At 35.4% G+C, this 21,051-nt stretch overlaps 1 protein-coding gene across 1 annotated transcript; it reads left to right on the top strand.

The window, feature by feature from the left end:
* On the top strand, window positions 1–20,836 carry LOC121853758 (conserved oligomeric Golgi complex subunit 6-like). Its single transcript, XM_042348113.1, has 12 exons — window positions 1–140; window positions 3,524–3,634; window positions 4,155–4,318; window positions 6,569–6,746; window positions 7,376–7,545; window positions 8,998–9,218; window positions 10,411–10,589; window positions 12,126–12,212; window positions 13,528–13,668; window positions 13,948–14,109; window positions 15,851–16,012; window positions 17,838–20,836. The coding sequence occupies exons 1-12, from the start codon at window positions 27–29 to the stop codon at window positions 18,063–18,065; spliced, it is 1,917 nt and encodes a 638-aa protein (XP_042204047.1). The 5' UTR covers window positions 1–26; the 3' UTR covers window positions 18,066–20,836.
* Window positions 20,837–21,051: the final 215 nt, after the last annotated feature.

Here is a 21,051-nt window from a genome sequence, read left to right as displayed (position 1 = left end):
AACCAGGAAATATTGATGTAAACAAGATGGGAGGTGACACGAAGGCAGAAACCAAGAATGCAAGTGGAGAAAAGCCCCAGAATAACCCTCTTTCGAGGAAAATCAATAAAATTCTTGAAACCAGACTAGAAAACGATAAGGTTTGTTGTTTTATCAAGTTTTCTAAGTCATATTTTGGTTAGGTAGTCTGTAAAGAACCTCTGTACAGACTGCCTGGGATGTGGTGCATTTGACAGATTTTCCCTGGACTTTCCTAAGTTTTCTTTTTGCTGCTTATGTAGAAATATTGATAATGTTTTAGTTTAAAAGTTTTATTAGAAATGTCATCTTGTATGTAATAATTGATTTATTAACAACAATCATGGGAAATGTTAAGAGGCACGCCTCTAAACTTAATACGATGTTATTATCATTTTTGTCATCCAGTGAATTTTAGGATTTTAAGTTTTGGAATCAGTAGTTTAGACATTCCAAGACTCGTTTCTTCTGTAGCATTTTTGCACAAATGATTACTTTCCGAAAAAATTGCAATAAATATTTGGAAAATTGTCGTATTTTTTCTAAGTTTTTATGTTACCACCGTCCGAGAGAGCTCCTGTGTGTTCGTTTGTTGGTTACTATGCTGCATTGCGAATGCGCTAGAGTCTGACACTGCACAGTTCTTTGGACGTTGATTGGAGGGTATGATTTTGGATCAACTAATCGCAGCCCGGGATAGGCCCCTGCTGCTACCCGCTTGAATTTGAATTTACTTCCACGATGTCTACCTTGTGCAATGGCTGAGATATGAATTACTTCCAAACCATCACCAGATTTCACATCGATTATTATGGTAAAGACGGAGAAGCATGGAAATTTCTACACGAACACGGTGTTTTACCTACGGAGGTTACTAGCGCGAAGTGTAACCACCCTTATCGATACAAAGCTGAAAAACACCTTTGGTACACCTGTGGATGACGAAGAGTACTCCGATGACCCCAACTCCGAGTCTTATCAGTCTAATTAAGGTAAGCACACAGGTGGGTAGGTTAGGCTTAGGCTAGCTTAGGTTAGGTTAAGTTGTGTTTGGTTAGGTTAGGTTTTGTAAGGTTAGGTTTGGGGGTCCCTGTCTTACGAACACCCGCTGATATGAATGAGGTTAAACTTTAAATTTAAAGTCTTTTATTTACTTGACTTTTTTTTTACTTTCATTTACTGTATTTTGTCATTCTATTTCTTCTTTTCTCTTAAATAAGTGATATTAGTTGTATATAAGGACTTATGCTATGATATAGTGGGATTTTTAACATTGTTCAGTAAGTATAGTATGCACAGCATGTGTTTCGACATACATACATTTTCGACTTAAGAACTTTCTTAGGAATGGAACCCGTTCGTAACTCGGGATCCCCTTTATATATATATATATATATATATATATATATATATATATATATATATATATATATATATATATATATATATATATATATATATATATATATATATATATATATATATATATATATATATTACCAACAATATTTCGCTCTATACATGTTCCAAGCCTAATAATGTACAACGATCACAAGACTATTCTCCACCACTTCATCCTACTAGTAGCATCACTCTGTCTTCTTGCATCTGTTAATTAAGGTAAGGTTTTTACACAATGGAGGTTTCTAGGGGGACTTGGAAGTTAGGTCAGGTGAGGTTCTTTCTGGTTTCTCTGGTTAGGGGGTTTCGTTAGATTTAATTTCATCAGTGTTTTTTGTGTGTTTTTACACCACAATTTCCCTCCACTTCAAAGCCCTGCCCACTTTGTGCAACCAATATTGTTGGTAATTGGGGGGTCAAATCTCCAAAACAGCTCATTTGCGACGGAAATGAAGATCAGGTTAGCTTGAACACTCTTGAACTACCGTACCAACTGCAAATCATGTCACCACTGAAGATAAATGCTTTCCTATCTCATGAAAATGCCCAAAAGTGCACTCCTTGTTTAATATAACTTTTAAAATATTTTCTGGAAAATATTTAATGTGTATATTTAACATGGGCTCCTCAATCAAGCGATGAAACAGGATTTTCCTTAAAAAAAAATATATATATATTTTGTATCCACTGATGATAACTGTTTCTTGTGCAATGGCATTATTTTTTAGTTATGGCTGCCTTCTCTTCCTTAAATATTCATACCCCATAAAAATGGCACTGCTTTAAACAGAGGAAAAATGTTAGGTTAGATTAGATTAGATTGGGTTAGGCTAGGCTAGTGCTGTAACACTCTTGCAATTTTCTGTGGTGAGGTTGGATGTTTTTGACACTGCTGATAGCTGTTGAGAAAGTGAAATAAACATTTCAGCTAACCCTCATAATTTATACAAATAAGTTAAAATACTGTGTTTTATATATTTTAATCCCACATTTTCTCTTTGTCAAAGCCCCGATCACTTTAATGGTATTAATCTTTTCCTGCAGATTGTCATTTTATTCTGGCTACCACCAGGAGATTTTACTCAGCTTTGGGAAAATCAGTGTTAAAAACTAATTAAATTAATCTCTTCCCATTGATTGTCACACATTAGAATTTTATTCTGGTTAGTGCCAGAAGATTTAATCTGCTTAGGGAAATCTCCAGGAGCCAAAGGGTTAATAGCTATTGAAGGAAGAGAAATGGTCCATAACATATACCAAACCATTTTCATAGGAAATGGTTAGCTCCATTGCAAAGGGCAGAAAAGCACTACTTGGGAAACTATATTTTGTTGCTGGGTTGAGGAGTAGGTGTTTTCTATATTACTGTATAGTATTTACCTCTCTCCTCTTAGGACACTGAACAGCTGCTTAGTTTGCTTACAGCTAGAGCTGGTCCTGGTTGCAGTCCTCAGTGTCTATATTATACTTACCAACCACTTACAGTAGTAGTTTAATAAAGGCAATATGTGCAAGACATATCATTGTTAAAGTGTGATACTTAACAAGAGGCGAAGTGACAGACAGTAACCAAAAAGCTTAAGATTTTTCAGCAACTTGAGTTTTGTTGGCCACTTGGTTTCTGAACAATTCTTTACTTCATAGAAGGAAACTATAAACCTGATCTAATTAACCCTAATACTGTATAGCCATATTAATTTGATGTGAATTAATCCAGCCTTACTGAACATAATACTGTACATATTAATCCCCTAATGCTGGCCAACTTACCTGCCGGGTAAAACTAAACAGCCAATTAGTAAGATCATGTCACCTTTACATTATTTTAGTCACCTTGGGCAAGTTACATCCCTGCTTCACATGACTACAAAGTTAATATATCAGACAAAGATTAAAAATAATATATATACTGTATGGTATATACGTAGCTACTTTACACTTTCTGCTTAACCAGTGGTCAGCTAATTAGCCTTTTGGGCAGTTAATTAGTTCTCTTACTTACTGTTGGCAAGTACTTGGACAGGTAGGTAAAAAATTGGGAGGGTTGTGCATTTGTAAATTATTTGTAGGCCTGGTTATAAAATTTATTTTCTATTTGTTTCAGGATACACTTGATGCATTGAAGGAGTTGTCAACATTTTTCTCAGATAATACGTTGAGGAGCCGCAGGAATTTAAGAGGAGAGATTGAAAAACGTAGTGTTGGAATCAGTGAAGTAAGTACAGTACATTATGGTCTTCTTTTTACCCTTGGTTAATTCCAGTAACAACTACTACCCTACAGTTCAGTGTGCAACCATACTTCCCAGGTGGTAGCCTGGTCAAGCAGCTGTTACTACATACAGTGTTGCATATAAGCTATTGTAACCACTGCAACCTGGGTGATCAAAATATTTTGAAGAAACTCATAAATCATACTTGAAGGCTTTCTCTACTGTCATTGAATGAATTTTTTTTTAGCATCAAAGTACTTATCATAATGTAGAGGCATACCGTATTCTGACTACTTTGAATAAAAATCCCAAGCATTCCTTAATGTATTTTATTCTGGCTAATGTCAAACGATTTTATTCAGCTGAGGGGAGCCCATGCCTGCTAAAGGGTTAATAAATACATTGATTAACCATGTAAGTTATGTGTTTTATTTTTTGGGGGGGACTGGGGGTGAATAGAGAGAGCGAAAGTATGCATACGAATATCAGATCTTAGACTTAATGAACATTAAATAATTTTCAGGAATTTGTTCATGCCCTGCGAGATGTAAAGGAAGCTGTTGATGATATTTACACTGAGGTTAGCTCGATGAATGAGGTATGTGTGGACATGAAACACAGACTACAGGCAACAAAATCTGAGACCCGCCACCTTATTCATCAGACAACCTCACTTCAGAATCAGAGGTGAGGAGGTGTAACTGATATATCTGTCTGCACTGTGTTTCAAAAATCTCTGTAATTTTAACATTAACAAACCAGAACTCCCAAGAAACTGGATTTTTCAAGCAGCATATACACAGATCACGCGAGTTGCGTCACTCCAGGTACTTTTGCTGCATCACTCAACTTGAGTCTGAATAATTGAATTCAGGGAAGCAGGTTGTGCAGACTCAAGGTGAGTTATAACTTTATAAAAAGTGTTTTGAAGTTAAATTACTGTTGAAGTGAGTGGGTGTTTAACCATTTGGATGCATATGGTGTACCATACAGTACTACCACATACTGTATTTTGTTTCCATGCAGCATTCCCTGGAGAGTCAATTCTCCTGTAAAATATGAAACTGTTAATTGGTCCTTTTTTTTTATCCGGGCAGAACCATAAACTGTCCATATTTGGCATTAATATTTTTTTAAAAGCAACATCTAACAACAGGGGGGAAAATGAAGATACTCATCTGTAAATGGGTATATATCTAAATTTACAAAGTTGGATGTGAAAGCTGTTGAGTGTAGTGCCATCTACAATTACTCCTCGTGTACCGAAGGTATGGTAAGCAACGTACTTTATCTATACAGTCCTTAATGGGCAGTCATGCTCGTTCAATTTTTCATAATCAAGTCAAATTTGTTTTAATGTATTTGTACCACTTGGATGTGTAGCTCCAGCACAACCCCTTTTAAAGCACTAAAGATTAAATGGGCCAGTAACACATAGCTTCCAAAAACAGGAAGATGATATGGTGGACAGCCATGTAAGTAAACAAGAGTAGGTAAGTGTGCACTTGATAAAAAGTGGATAAATACTGTACTGAAAATGGGTCAAGCTAAATCCAAAATAGCAGATCCTGACAATTGTGCTCGTGATAGACATCTGGCTTTCAATAGCAACTTTAGCTGTCAAGTTGTCCCTCTCTGATGCAAATATCAGGGAAGGGATTAATTAATCATTTGATTCCTGAAACCTAATTATTTGATTTGTTTGTGACTTCATAAGGTTATTTGCTAGATGTAGGTTCTGGCGTATGAAGCTTTGGTTTACAAAAAATTTAAGTTAAATGTATTTGATTTTTCCCACTGCTTGATTTTGCCTGATTGTCTGATAATTATTTAGTAGTTTAAAATTTTATGTGCTAATTTTGTACATTAAAGTTGTAAATTTGTAAGAGAAAGTGGCTGGCTGGAGGTGGTGGTGGTTGTATGAACAATTTGTGCCTCTTTGTGTACAATACTGACATTTTTTCTCCAGTGGCTTTTTAAACTTTTAAATATTTGAAGCCAAGCCACAGTGAAATCACAGGGGTGTGGAATCTTCAGTTCCTCATACTCTTTCCTTGATATGATATTTGCAGAATTATTATTATTATTTTTTTTTGGGGGGGGGGCATTCAGCACTTTGTTTCCTATAACACTGTTAAACTCAATTCTGTCGCCTTTGTGTTTGTTTGAGGGCACTGTGAGAACAAAAAACTTAGATGTCAAACAAGGAGTACAGAGAACAAGCAGCCTGATGCTTGAACCAGCATCATTATACTGTACTGTAGTTCAAGCATCTTTGTCTCTTCCAGCCAATGATTGTTTTAGTTTATGGACGGTTTTGGCTCCTTTATGCTCATTCAGTATATACACATACATACAGTATAATGTTGTGATGCTGCTGCATGTTTTTGTCAGAAATTTGCATTTCATGCATTCATAACAAGTTTTCTTATACAGTACTGTACTGTAATGATGTGCAGCTAAGTATGTCAGGCTACTCTCATAAGAGATGGAAATATGTGGAACTGGAAAATTGTGAAAATGAAATTGCTTGGTTTACCATAATGGATGACATTTTATGGGTATTTTCGTTTTTAAAACTGACATATGCTTTCTTGAAATGTAAATTTGGTGCACTTGTCACTGTTGCATGGATTGCCTCAGCTTATCATTATTATCATCGAAGGTTAATAAAACACATTATTTCTATAGTTTAGTAGTATTTACTGGTATGCATTAAAGTGTTTATTGAAGTCATTGTTCTTCGAGTGTTGCCATTTCCCATCTATTTTCGGTCATCCCAATGAACCAAGATTTTTGCATCAACAAATTCTGCATTAAGGAGGTTTTCAAGAACGTAGCCCTCATAAATACTGATGGCCAACTGTATATTGTATGCTTTTAATTATTTTATTTTAATTTGAAATCATTCTATTTCATCTTTTGTATTTTTTTCAGTAATAAGTTACACATGGAAGAAGATGTAGCTGATGCTTTTGTGCAAAATTTCCAACTGACTTCTGAGGAAGTGTCTATTATTAAGGGCTCAAGTAGAGAATCACCGATCACCCAGGAGTTTTTTGCTGTTCTGGAGAAGACACAAAAGATTCGAAATAACACCAAGTACTTGCTTCAGGTAGGTAAAGAGTCTTCAAATTGATAAACTACAGTACTGTACTATACTGCATGTTTTTCACTTAATATGTTCATTTGCTTACAATCCTTGAATATACCAAAAATTTTCACTATAAACATTTTTGTAGCATTTTGTGACATTTTAAGATGTTTTGGGTAGCTTGTTTTTTTTTGTAGGACTTTCCTCACCTTTTATAGTGGGAATCTATGGGTCTACTGGAAAATGTGCTTAGTATCATGAACAATGAACATATTTACTTTTTATGAACAAGTAAGTTTTCTGCAGGTGGATCTCGTTTCCATTATTGATTACTTTTCTGTGGAGGTTATTATTTTATGTAACACTGATGCTTAGCCAATAGATTACTGTACAGTATTTTATCCTTCACTTTTTTAATCTTTTACTTTAAGCTTCCACTTTTCTTTTGACCTTATTCAGTGTATTCTTTTGTAACTCATTTGATAATTGTGTGTCATCCACTCTCCATATCCCACTTGTCCTTATCACCTCATGGTCTATCCTTTATGTTGCTAGCACTTTGTTTACAATAGTTTGTCTTCTTATTGTCTCCTTCCTTAGTTTCTCTTTAGATATTTACTATACCATTATCAATGTTTATTGCTGAATAGACTGGCCACCAGAAGACAGCTCTAGATGTGATGGAACAAATGAACATCTGTCGTGAGGCTGCTTTGGAGCGCTTATACAGGTGGTGTCAGTCTCAGTGTCGTCCTCCAGACCCATCCCCACTGCTTACCCAAGCCCTGGCTGCTCTACAAGAAAGACCTGTCCTCTTTAAGTTAGTAACTTGAAAAAAGATGTTCTTCAATATTAGTGTACTGTACTTTGTTCGTGAATTTACTTTTAAAATTCTCTTTTGTTTCATACGTGATAATGGTTCTCTGTTTTTTCTGAAAGGCTTAGAAAAAAATCATTTACTAAAGAATCTCTATTTATAGTTTATTGCTTCTACTTACAGTACCCACAAAAAATATTGATATTGATTACATAATTAGAAAAAAATATGCTAAAACTAATAGCCCTGTTACTTCCTGAAAAAGTATAGTACAGTACAGGTATTTGGTATAATACTTTTGGTTTGCCAACTTTTGGATGCGTTGTGTTTCTATGCATGGGATTCAAATGTAGCCAGTGTGAATAACTGTAGCCTGGGGTAGTTGCATCAGTTTCTGCAACATTTTTATGAGAGAAAAATACATGTCTGGTGAGGAAAATGCCCAGATTCTTACCCTCTTGGTTGAAAAAGTTCTAATTTAAAGGCAAACATTTGTTTTAAATGAATTTTACTCATTTATGCTGCACACAAAAAATTTAATTCATGATGTCTTGGGATAAGTATCTTTATAAGGAAAAGTTAATGAAATGTTCTATGTATGCAAGTCCATCAAAAACTATCCTTACAAAATTGTGTTAGACAATATGACACAATGAACAAAAGATTTTTACAACCATACCGAGACAACAGTCGTAGTGTTCATTCTGAAATTCATCGACCCCCAAGTACAGATAAATTTTATATCGACTATACATGGAGTTATTAAACCATCTTGTAAATACTTATACATATAACCATGTTATTTTTGCTATTATTATTAATGAGAGTTTTATGAAGAAAGTTTATTGTGGTTATACTTTAGTAGATGCTTGAAAGGGTAAAGATGGACCTGGGAGGATTTGATGAGTAAATGAAATTATAAGGTTTACGGTATTTGTACAATTTAGTGTATGAATTGAGTATTCCCCCCTCCCCTGAAAAAAATGCAGAATTGAGACAGATCTCATGATGAGGGAGAAGTGACAGTGGCCATGCAAATTTAATTGAGAAATCAACTTACTTAGACTTGTGTATATATGGTACAGTATTTGAGGAGTATGTACTGTATTTCCTTAGTTTCCATAGTTACACATGCATAATTACCTTGTAGTTGGGAATGTATTGTGGCTTATTGACAGTGGCTTTGGTTAATAAAGTCATTCATTTTGTACAATATTATAAAGTTTGAGGATTGACTTTAGAAGTCTTCAAGATGAAATGAGCTTTGATAATGCATATTGTTTGTGAACAAGAGATGTTTAAGGAGGTAAAATGTATTTCATTGTTTCTTTAAAGCTTTCATCATTCCATTTACTTATAATTAATTGGTAAAAATAAAATGTTTGATTTCAGTTTAGTTAGAAAATTTTATTTTTTCATTGTGGCAGCTAAGGTAATTGGAAACCTTAATTCCAGCTTGGTAGTCGATGAGTGGATAGTTGTTCGACGAGGTTGGGTTGTGAGGGGTTTCTTAGATGCACTCACAATCGGTGGTCCTGGTGGAGCTCCTCGTCCCATTGAACTTCAAGCTCATGACCCCTTAAGATATGTTGGTGATATGTTGGCCTGGGTTCATCAAGCATTGCCATCTGAGCGAGAAGCTGCTCAGATCTTATTTGCAAAATGTACAAATATGGGTAAGTGGGTTGACTAAATCGATAGTAAAACAATGACTGCAGTTTAATCAGGAAAAAGCATATCAAGTTTGAAATATTAAAACATTTTACCTACTACTCTATTGAATAAATAGAAGATGGAAAAATTTAAAAGTATCATTAGAGAAATATTTGAAAATGGCCAGATGACAGAAACTTTCTGATGTGTACTGTAAGAAAGGAAATATGAGTTACTTTATTAAATTTTTACTGCCACTGCCAAGTGAAATGAATAATAAGACAACCTGAGGCACATGTGAGACAAGGACTAAATTCTAGAAATTAACCTGAAAAATATAATTCTCTCCTAACACAATCCTTGTCATAGACTGAATATTGAAAGAATTCCTTACCATGCTAATACAACTGAACTTCATGATCATTAATTGTCATTGGTTACAATAGAAACAAAACAATCCTGGCTTGCTCCACATATTGGGAGATTTTGTAGATATTTTTCTGAGTGTTTACCAGATATCAACTGAAATACCATGCCATCAGGTTATAATAGCTAACCCACACAAGTGTGGAAAATACCTGTAAAATAGTGATAACATGTATTTCTCAAAACTATATTGGAAGGAAATTAACCTACATATACCCCCCCAAAAAAAATAATATCATATACAGAATTTGATAATAATGAAATATCATTAGTGTATTCTTATTCAATATATCCTTTCCTAATTACAGGTATTAGGATTGGAATTGGTATTGGCTTTAAATGTTTTATTCAAAGCCCAGTAACTCTCCCTGTTAGCCAGAATAATTGGTGCAGAGCAGTTCCTCATTTGAGAGATTTCCTGGTATGGAAACGAATTTATTTATGCAAACACCATTGTATATGTAAGATATATTGTAAGTAAACAAATTACCTGTACAGAACTGTATACTACAGTACAGGTGTTGCTAACTGTCACTCTCCTTTCCCCCATGAAGGAGGGATTGTACATGCACTGTTGCTGTATATGCACCCTCTACACACTAGCCTACAGTAGGCATATTCTGTTCACTCCGCTATGTACCTGTAATGGAGAGATTTGTCCTGTAATTTCTCGGAATGCTCGAAAAAAAAATCTGGCTGTTGCAGTGTTTCGATGATTTACGATTCAGACTAATGGAGAGGCTACTGTATTCTATTTAAGGAGAACTCACAGGGGATTCTTGATTCCAGATCCTATGGAGCAAACAAGATCTACTGTAGCCAGCATCTCTGAGAGTGTTTGTCGACCTCTCAAGACCCGAATAGAGCAAATGATTGTGACTGATCAGAGACGGGAAGGCAGGAAAAAACCTGTACAGTTATACAAGATCAGCAACCTACTGCGATTTTACCATAATACCATCCTACAGGTTGTTTAATACGTTAATTATATGGTGTTCTTTCTTTTTCATTGTACATTAGTGCAGTACTTTAACTACCAAAGACCCAAAGCTAATTCATTCACAAACAGTTAAACCCCCTTAAGAATACAAGAGTTTTAAAAAGAACTATGCTGTATAATACAGTAATTGCTAATAACTCAATACTGTACTAGTAACTGAGGTGGGTTACTGTATCTATTTTATATCCTCTACATGCATGTACTGAACAAGTCATAGGTTTTGGTCAATTCAGTGTTTTTATTATTATAGTATATTATTATTATTATTATTATTATTATTATTATTATTATTATTATTATTATTATTATTATTTTTATTTTTATTTTTATTTTTATTTTTATTATACAGTATTTTGTATAATTTCCCTGTTGGTAGATACTTGATATGAAGAGCCTGTAAATGTACCAGAACATGGACCAATGCTCTTACCAGGGGGATTAAAAAAGGTCACAATTGGTGCTTCTTAAAAAACTATTGGTAGATTTTGTCACGAACTTACTATTCTTAGCCCAAAATAAAAATTCACAATTGTAAGAGGAAAAAGTTTAACAGCAGACCACAGATTTTCATTGTGAAAATATGAAATTTAAAATAAGAAATATTGACATTTAGTATAGCTATACTTTTTCATTGTAGGTACCACCATAAATGTGATAGGTTGGACACTATAAAAAGTACTTCTGTTGCCAGCACTTGATTTTGCCATGTGAATGGGTAACTTTTTTTTTTTTTTATCAAATCTAGTGTTCAGAATCCATCCGAATGTCATGGAGGAGAGTGCAGTATTGTACAACAAATGTGTACTGCTAGTGCAGTAGCCCAAAACAAAATACCAGTACTTATAGGATGTACTGTACATTCACAATCCAAAGTTTTTCCCCCTTGGCTGAAGGGAAGACAAAGACAAAGTTGAAGAAAGGCCAGGTGAACAGACATACTCGTATAGTAGTTTGGTGATGAGGCATGATGATGGTGGGGATCGCACACCAGCACATCAACGCAGTCACCCAGGCAAAACACACAAGTACAGGTATAAAGTAAGATTCAGAACAATGACATTATACGGTATGTTGGTGCCCCTGGGACTATAACTATTTTTTGAATACCTGTACTGTATCAGTATATAACGGCAACACAAAGCATAGTGTATGTCGGTTCACCTGGCCCATCTTCAACATTTGGCTTCGTCTTCCCTCCAGCAAGAGGGGTAAAGAAACATTGGATTGCGACTGTAACACCTTGTGTATAATCCCCGTCCCATCTTACAAAGACGTAAATTTCATTGGACAGGCTACAAACCATTTTCCTACATTTTATTACTACTGTCTCACATACAGGTACAGTACAGGGGTATATGCTTTTTTACATTCTGAGACATTGATTTTATTATTTAAAAAAATTTCAATATTGAATACTCAGCAGAAATTGATTTTGGCATGGTCTTTATGTATACATACATTTATTATTAATGTGTTTTTTGTCATAGGTTCATTGTACTTACAGGTGACAGATGCTGGTCTCTTAGTAGCAACACTTGATGAACTTCACCAGTTGAGCCACAAGATGTTTATATCTGCATTACAGAGTCAGGTAAGAGCAAGGCTTATAAACATTCTTGAAGGGGCTCCTGATTGCACAGTTATGGTATGAGAGAATATTTTATTTCTTCAGTAGTATTAATATAGCTTCATAATTTTTTTTATTGCAAGATGTACAACATATAACTCCAAATGAACTTCTCAACTCTCCATAATTTTACCCATTTCTACATGTACTTGTGTTGATGCACACCTTACAGAAAGTACAGCATGCCCTTAAAATTCGCTGGGGTTAGGTTCTCAAAATGGTCGCAAATAGCCAAATCCGCGAATAACAAAGAAATGTATATTCCCTTTGTGTTTACCCTTAGAACAATTATTTCTTTTACAGGTATCTGTATTGACTTGAGGGTAAGGTAGACTCACATTTTTTCTAAATTTGGTTGTCTTGTTTCTGATTACTTGGAGAGAGGATTTTCCCATTATTATTTATTTGTATGTGTGTGTGTGTGTGTGTGTGTGCGCGCGTGTGTGTGTGCGCGCGTGTGTGTGTGCGCGTGTGTGTGTGCGTGCGTGCGTGCGTGCGTGCGTGGGTGGGTGGGTGGGTGGGTGCGCATGCGTAAACATATACAATACAGGTAAAAGAAATTACTGTCTTTGGAATGAATGGCTCCCTGTCCTGGCCGCGAAAATGCCAACAACTTTAAAACTACCTTTAGACATTTTTGGGTACATCCAGAATGTCATCCGCGAATAATCGAGGTCCGTGAATTAAAAATCCACGAATTGTCAAGGCATGCTGTATACTAACAGAGGCTGTTTTCCTCCTTACTGTCTTTCTGAAATCATCCATCTTCTTTTACCATTACAGGTATCTTTTGATATATTGAAGCTTGATTTTGGAAATTCACATTAATGGAATCTGAAAAGTACCATATGAGTTTTGAGATACAGAAAAAAGAAATCGCAATAATGAAAAACATTCTGGAAGCTTTAGACTTGATAAAATGGGGGGAAATATATAACTCTTTCCAACCTCCAATTTTTCACTAAACTAACTGTAAATTGAAATGACATACTTTATTAAAAATGTTATACATTAGCCGTCTTGGCTGACAGGGATATTACAGGAAGGCTGACACCACACCATCACTGTAAGTGCCACTCCCCACAGTTTCTTGTAAGTAGGAATTTTACTACAAAATTTTTTTCTGTAAGGTAAAATTTCTTTTAAATATTGACATATTATTAAGTATTCAACAGCCAGATAATGGTAAGTGCTGCCTTTGGATTCTTAGGTTATGTTATGATTACTGTACTGTGAAATAGGGGATTTCAGGATTAATGCTTAATTATTTTTCCTACAGGTCAGTCATGTCAGTGATCGGATTGAGCCCCCAGGTGAGATGTTAGCTCCTACACCTGGTGTTGCACGTACACTTGGGCTACTCACGGAAGTAGTTACTGCTGCAACTATAGCAGATGATGCCCAGCATGACTTTAAGCAGGTAATGATTTTGCCTGTTTTACTTAAATAACTTTTTAATGCCAAAACTATGGCTGAGTAAGACACGAGTAAATTTCATTTTCATTTTATTGAAAGTACTATGAATTGAATTGGTGTTGACCTTCAAGTGAGATAATAAAAAGTGTGGGGTCACTACTATTTGAAAGGTGTTTGGGTAAAAAACAATCACTTTAAAAAGAACTGAATCATTAACTGAATCATATTGTGCAAGACCCAATTGAAGATTATTTTTCTGGTAAATGATTTTATTTAATGACAGATTGTCAGCTGTGTAGTTGATCCCCTGGTGAATGCCATCAATGAGAGTGCCTCAGGGTTAGGGGCTGTAGAATCTGCTGTCTACTTGTTGAATTGCTTCCACCAGTTGCACTCTACACTGTCTCTTCTACATGCTACTGGAGAAAAATTAGAGATGATTCAGGTACTATGACATTAGTTTTTTTAATTGAATTACTTAATTTGCTGTATAATTTGCAAAAAATTTTTAATTAAATTTTTTACCTTGTTCTTGATTCAAGTGACTTATTTATTGCCCCACCAGATATAAAAGATTAAATTCCTGGGAAACAGCTGCTAGATGAGACAAATTCTTAGATTAGTTGTGCTTTCCTGCTGAAACTTAGAAATAGCAGCTGATCATTTAAGCCATATGACTTGAACACAAATTGTAATTTCTAGATCAGTCTCAGTTGTAACAATCTTTGTGTTATTGTAGTACTGTACTGTACTAATATCAGATTTACCTTGTTTTACATGATGATGCAATTGTTAATTAAAGTTGAGTAATCCTGCAAAATGAGTCCATTGGCAATCTTGGCTGTTGGACTGGTAACCCATCAATGCCAAGGGGAAAACCTGTTAACAGAAAGTGACTAACAGCTCAATTACCATTCTTCTTCCCAGCAGGCAACTTTTGAAGTTGGCTGGAACTGAAGTTAATCTTGGAATCATAGCTTATGGCCGAGTCAAGTAAATAGAGGGGCTGTCCGGAGTATCCCAGAGAGTAAAAAAAAAAAAGCGAATTCAAGTTCATTGAAGTCTAGTGTATAGAGCAGGGGTTCTCAACCAGGGGGGAATTCCCCCCAGGGGAGGAATTCAGGTTTTCAGGGGGGGAATGTATATGTACTAATATGGAAAAAATAAAGGATTTTCAGTATTATATGCATATTATTTGGAATGCACTTTTTGAGGCAGACAATCTTGGAAAGGAGGGGGGAATGACATTCTGACATATGGTGAAAGGGGTGCATGGGGCAAACAAGGTTGAGAACCACTGGTATAGAGGTTTAATGTAATAGATAGGAAAACTATTAAAAGATACACGTAGCAGAAATATTTTTCTTTATGAGTTCTGTTTTGATAAGGAATGGGTGAGATGGACACATGAAATTTAACTGACTTGGAAATTGCCTGTATTATAGTAGGAATCTTGCCTGTTCCAAAAGTAATAGTCTAGGAAAGTTAATTTAGTCAGGGCCAGATAAGACCAAGAGAACCATTTCTTAAGGAAAAGGTACAGTTTCCTGTTAAAGGATATCCTTTAACTGTCACTTGGCTTTGCTGTCATGTGGTAATAAGACAAAAAGAAAAGGACCAATTGTTTTCAGGACTGTAGGAGCTAGGGAGAGGCAGTATTTTTTAACTAAAAGTTATGATCATGGGGTTCTGGATGAAAACATCAACTCTGGTATTTACCAGCTTTAGAAATAGTATACAGATTTATTTTAGTCAAGTGTCTTGTTAAGTTGGGTGAGTTTTTTAAGTGTCATAAGCTGAACTTGAGTACCCAGAAATTGTAACTTCCTCCCTGAGTTGATACAGGATATTAAGAAAGGCATTGGTTCAGGAGCAGCAAGTGTGGGTGAATGTGCTTTTGAAACAGAAAGCCAACTTTTGTCAATGGATGAGTATATTAGTTTAGCTGTGAATGGTATGCATGGCATAGTGTCTTTGTGTGAAATTAAATATATATTTTAATTTGCTTCTGCAGTACTGTACAACTACAATTTGAAAAATAGATAAAATGAAACATCATGAAATTAGAATGGCATTTGCTTGTTCTGTTATATATTTTTTTCCAAGATGTACAACTGATATTGTTCAAGATAAATATGCTTATCAAGAATAGGCTGTGAAGTTTGAAGCTGTTTGAATCCATACAGGGTCAGATTGATGCCCAGCTGGACACTTTGGCCCAAGAGCAGATCAGTGGAGTTTGTCACAGTGTTGGTGTGGCTTCTATGTACCCATTCATCACCAATCCACCGACAACACCACTCTCACAAAATCCAGCTTGTCAGCCCCTTGTTATACAAGCTTTTATGGTAAGTTGAGAAGACCTTACTGCATCATCTCTGAACTTGTGAAATACCTTGGTCAGAACTCCCCTGGCAGAACTTTCATTGTCCAGTAGATTACAGTATATGTGTGGATTAGTTACCGGTAATGGTTGTTATACAGAGTAATTGCTTGTTGGGAAAATCATTGCTCACTGCAACTATTATCTTTTTTTTTTCTATAAAAAGTGTGAGTCAAACAGTTACTGGGATGTATCTCTTGTTTTATCATGTGACTCTATCCCCTCAATTGCCTTGCAGCACAGATTGCTTGTGTGTGTCCTGCTGCTTAAAATGTGCAGGGGAAGGAATGTGTTTGATCTGAGAAGGAGTATGTGCAAATTGAAGGGTGGAATCAGCCAGCTATAGTGTGAGGAGTAGTGTAGTGAAATGCTTGGCCAAAATAAAGAACTTTCTGCAAAGTCCAGCTGACAAGATGTGTGGCCAGGCCCAGCCAGGCATGCAGTAACATGGTGGTGAAACAGAGTAGTAGACAGAAGATGGGTGGTGAATGAGGAGTATGAATGGGACAGGGTCGGCAGAGGAGCAGCAGAGCCAGTACAGTACAGAGACCATGCCCAAGGATTAAAAGAAAGTGGGTGAAGGAAGCAGTTGACAAATTGAAGAATGGAAAGGCATCTGAAAGCTGTGGAATTGTTTTTGAAATGCTGAAAGCATCTGACGTCATTGATACATTACTGTTGACTGAATTGATTAATGCCTGAAGGCATTAGATTGGGTTATAGACATTATGAATGTAATAAGGGGAGGTAGACATTAACAAAATGCAGTTTGGGTTTATGCCAGTTATGGGAACTACAGCAGCAATATTTTTGGCCAGGCAACTACAAGAGAAATATATCGGGAAAATATTTGACAAGGTGCCACATGAGGCAGAACAGTGGGCAATGAGAAACTTAGTGGCTCAAGGAGAGTCTTGTTTAAGTGGTTATTGAATATTATTACATGCTTACCATTTTAATGTTGTAAGAGTGGTCAAAATGGGTACAGCACTATGGTTCCTTCCAGTAAGGTTTTGTACGGTACTATTGTCTGTTATCATTTCAGTAAGAAATATTCAATGGCAACTGAAAGAGGAAATTTTAAATTAAAGTGATAAGGCTGTAGGAGTGCAGCAGCAGCCAATACCAAAATGGTTTGTTGTGGGTTTACTTGATCATTACCTATGGTATATCTCAACATTAACACTGCACAGCAAAGACATGCCATTCATCAGCTATTTCACATTAGTCAAATGTTTCCCAATGCCACTTGATGTTGGGAAAATAAGTTAATGTTGTTATTTACTTAATAAATTTCTTTTAAGATATCCTCATACAATAATGTGGCTTTGCTGGGAACTATTTTAGGTGCATTTTGCTCAAACAATCCTGATGCATTTGATTACTACTTTGTGTGTGTTTTTTCTACCTGTACTCAGGTTGAAATGGCTGGAGTTTGGAGACTGCCAAAGCATGGAGACATGGATAATTGATGCACTACCTTTATTTAATTTATAAATTTCGTTAGATAACCTTATCTTCATTCTCTATATGCCAACAGGAAATCTTTTTTTTTTCTTTTACATTACCTGCTCATAACAAGCCTTCAGATTTTCCAAGTTTTGTTAGTCTCTTTATCATCTTTTTTCTTTTAACAGGCTTGGCTGGAATTGCTTTAGCGTACCAGATATTTTGTTTCACACCTTATGTTTTTCTCCCTTTATATTGCCTGTGATTTTTCTTTCATTCAAAACTGTAGGATGAAAGATTGTGAAAAGATAGCTTATTTTTTATTTTGTTGTTGTTTCCAGAGCAAACTTGATGGCTTCTTGGCAGCACCTGACCATCTGATGCTTCCTCACACACGTCTCTTACTTAGCTCTAATTTTCGTCGAACCTTGCAGCAACGAACAGCAGAGGCCATAACATCAGTGTATGCCAAGCTTCATGCCATTGTCCATGACCCCAACCATGGCTACAGTGACCCAAGTTCTTTGTTGCCTCGTGACCCAGACACTGTAAAAACGCTGCTTTCTTAGAATTTTATTTTATGGCTTAACACCCTTCACTAACCAACTTGCTTCTTACAGCAAACATATAGACTTCATTGACTGGGACTAACAAGTCCCTGAAGAGGACTTTCAAAAGTAACAGTCGCACATTAAAGTTAACAGCAATGAATCTTGATATTGCACTAGGTTGGTCAGCCCCATTGGATTTCTTTCCGTGAATCCATGCTGTGCAGATGGCTTACTGGCTGCTGTGCCTTGTATAGTACACTTCAGAGGGAACACAAACTCAGTCTCTTAGCCTCTACATTAAATCGCTAGAGGAGTCTTATTACTGATCCTTACAGTTCTCAGTATTTTTTAATATTGATAAGGGTTAACCTTTGTTTATACCATATGGAAAATTTTGTTTAAATTTTGACTGTCTTAGCCTGACTTAGCACTGTCAAAGAACAGTGTTATACCGTATACTGTACCAGATGCAGGTGTCTGGGTTTAGATGGTAGAGATATCCTGGTGAGGCCTGAATTATAAGTTTAGAAGTATTTTGGGGGCAATGTCTTGTGGGTTCACTAAGTACTATCCTAGAATGAGGAAACACACATAATATTTTTTGAGAATTTACTCTGTGCTATTTTATGTTTAGTAACAGAATGCATGGGAATTTGTCAGGAAGTCCATCAGCTGGCATAATTGGATGGGATGATTTAATGTGGTTATTGTAAGGGTCTATTGCCATGGTTTCCTGAAGAATGGTTAAACACAACTCTCCAAATGAACAAGTCTGTGACCATTGTTTCATTCTTTCTCCACCACCTATTGTAATTTTTATTTATGGGGGAAGACAGTCTCATCTCGGAATTTTGCAAGGAAAGACTGATTCAGTTTCAAAACCACAAACCTAATGTAGGAATTACTCAAAGGGGGCTGCAAAAGCTAATTTTCCAATCACCTCACACTGTCAGTGAGACACCACCCTCTTGGAAAAAACTAATCCAGCTTTGTAAAACAGCTGAACTTTCTCCATGGAAAGGCCAACCAACTCATTCTAGATGTTCCCTCTGAAAACCCTAATGTGGGAGTAAATCCAAAGTTCTCCCAGTAATCAATGAAACCTGCCTGTGAAACAATGTAAATCACTTTATTAGTGTCTGTTTGAATTAACTACTCCCTGAAAGGAGCCTAGAGTTAATCACTCATCCTAATAGATTGTTATAAAATCCCTTTCTTCTAATGATTCTTGAAGATAAGCCCCAAGATCTTTTAAAATATCCTAGGAACTCATTTCATACAAAGATTAGTAATTTTAAACTGGAAAATATAATTTCTCAAACAGAAGGAGGGGAAGCACTTCTGAATAAGAACACGCTAACATGCAACCTTCAAAATCAGTAGTGATCAAGGGTCTTTCCTTAGACTCCATTGCACCTGTTGAACAGAATTAATTTTGATTTTCACAAATAGAGTGAACAGATTGAGCTAATTATGGTCTAGACTAACAAAGCAAACTCTTGATGCTTTGGGAATGTGAAAAAGTTTTGAAATAAAGTGGCTAGGTTTTGATATTTGAATTGTGACCTTTCATAAATTTTTGGAAATATAATATTGCTCGACTTATGATTTCCTTTGATCTAAAACATTATGGAAAGGTAAAATCTGCATTTATAACTTCTTGAAAGGCCCAACTTTCAGTATTGTGGCTGAAGCATCAGGGCATCAATAATTTGATGGCCCACCTAAGGGAATTCTAAACTCCAAGAAGTACTGGATTATTTGCTTGAAACTGGTCCTCCCCAATGCCTGCCATAACGTTGGAGAGCTCTGAATATAACGGGGAGCTTGTAAAAGTATTCTTGTCCCCTACAACATGAAAGTAGGGTTTTCTCCCTTAGGGGGGTGCATGTCATGTTAACAGTAAGAGCATTTAGTGCCTAATTTTTTATTTTTGTAGCTGACTTCAGGTATGAGTTCCTCTAAATTTAAGGTGTTAGGTCAAAAATGAAGAATTGTTCCTGAAATCGTATGTCGTTACTTGAGTACTGTATGAAACTAAGTGGCTCATCTATCCATATTCCGAGTGAGTATTGTGGAAGTCAGCAGGAATTGAGGAATTGATTGAGAAGTGAAGTCTGCAATCCAGTATGGCTGCCCTAGCTAATAGGCGAGGTGTAAATAGGCTACTGTGATGTTTTGATTCATTGTCCTCCATTTTTAAAGATCTCGTTCAGGGAGTTAGTTATGACAGGAAGGTTTAACACATTCATGAATTAGTCCCAGCCACTGATGTCTGCAGGTTTACTGAGGTTTTCAATTCATGGACTTTGTAATATAATATGCAAGTTGCCTAGTTCTGAGCTTCACCATAAAATGGGGTCAGGCTCAGTCCTTCATTTACATAGTATTAAATCTTTTAGTCATTGATTGAAATGGAAATGGGATTTTCAGAATATGGTTTGGGTAGCAAAGTTTGATTTTATAGTATATTATAAAGAAAATTATATGATTTCTTACACACACACACACACACACACACACACATACATGTCTCATAGAAGGACAATGGTTAAGTTTTTTTTGCTGAGAAATTAATTTGAATTTTTTTTAGTCAATACAATTATATTTATATACAGTATAATTAGATATATTGTGCCTTTGTAATATTTATAAAAGATAGAAAATATATCCTAGAGTTGAAAAATAGAGTCTTTCAGTATAAACTACATCATATTTTGGCCTTCCAGTTTTGTAATGTAGAATTATGCTGTTTATGATTTAGTGCAATACAGGATTTTCAAATCTAATTTTGTTTTATTTTTGGTCTCCTCTCAGTTTTAGGATGTATATATATATATATATATATATATATATATATATATATATATATATATATATATATATATATATATATATATATATATATATATATATATATATATATATATATATATATATATATATATATATATATATATATATATATATATATATATATATATATATATATATATATGAAAAA

Source organism: Homarus americanus, unplaced genomic scaffold (genome assembly GCF_018991925.1).
Source record: "Homarus americanus isolate GMGI-L3 unplaced genomic scaffold, GMGI_Hamer_2.0 scaffold18703, whole genome shotgun sequence".
NCBI lineage: Eukaryota > Metazoa > Arthropoda > Malacostraca > Decapoda > Nephropidae > Homarus > Homarus americanus.
Note: the sequence above shows the minus strand (reverse complement) of the source record. Positions and strands in the feature narration are given on the sequence as shown.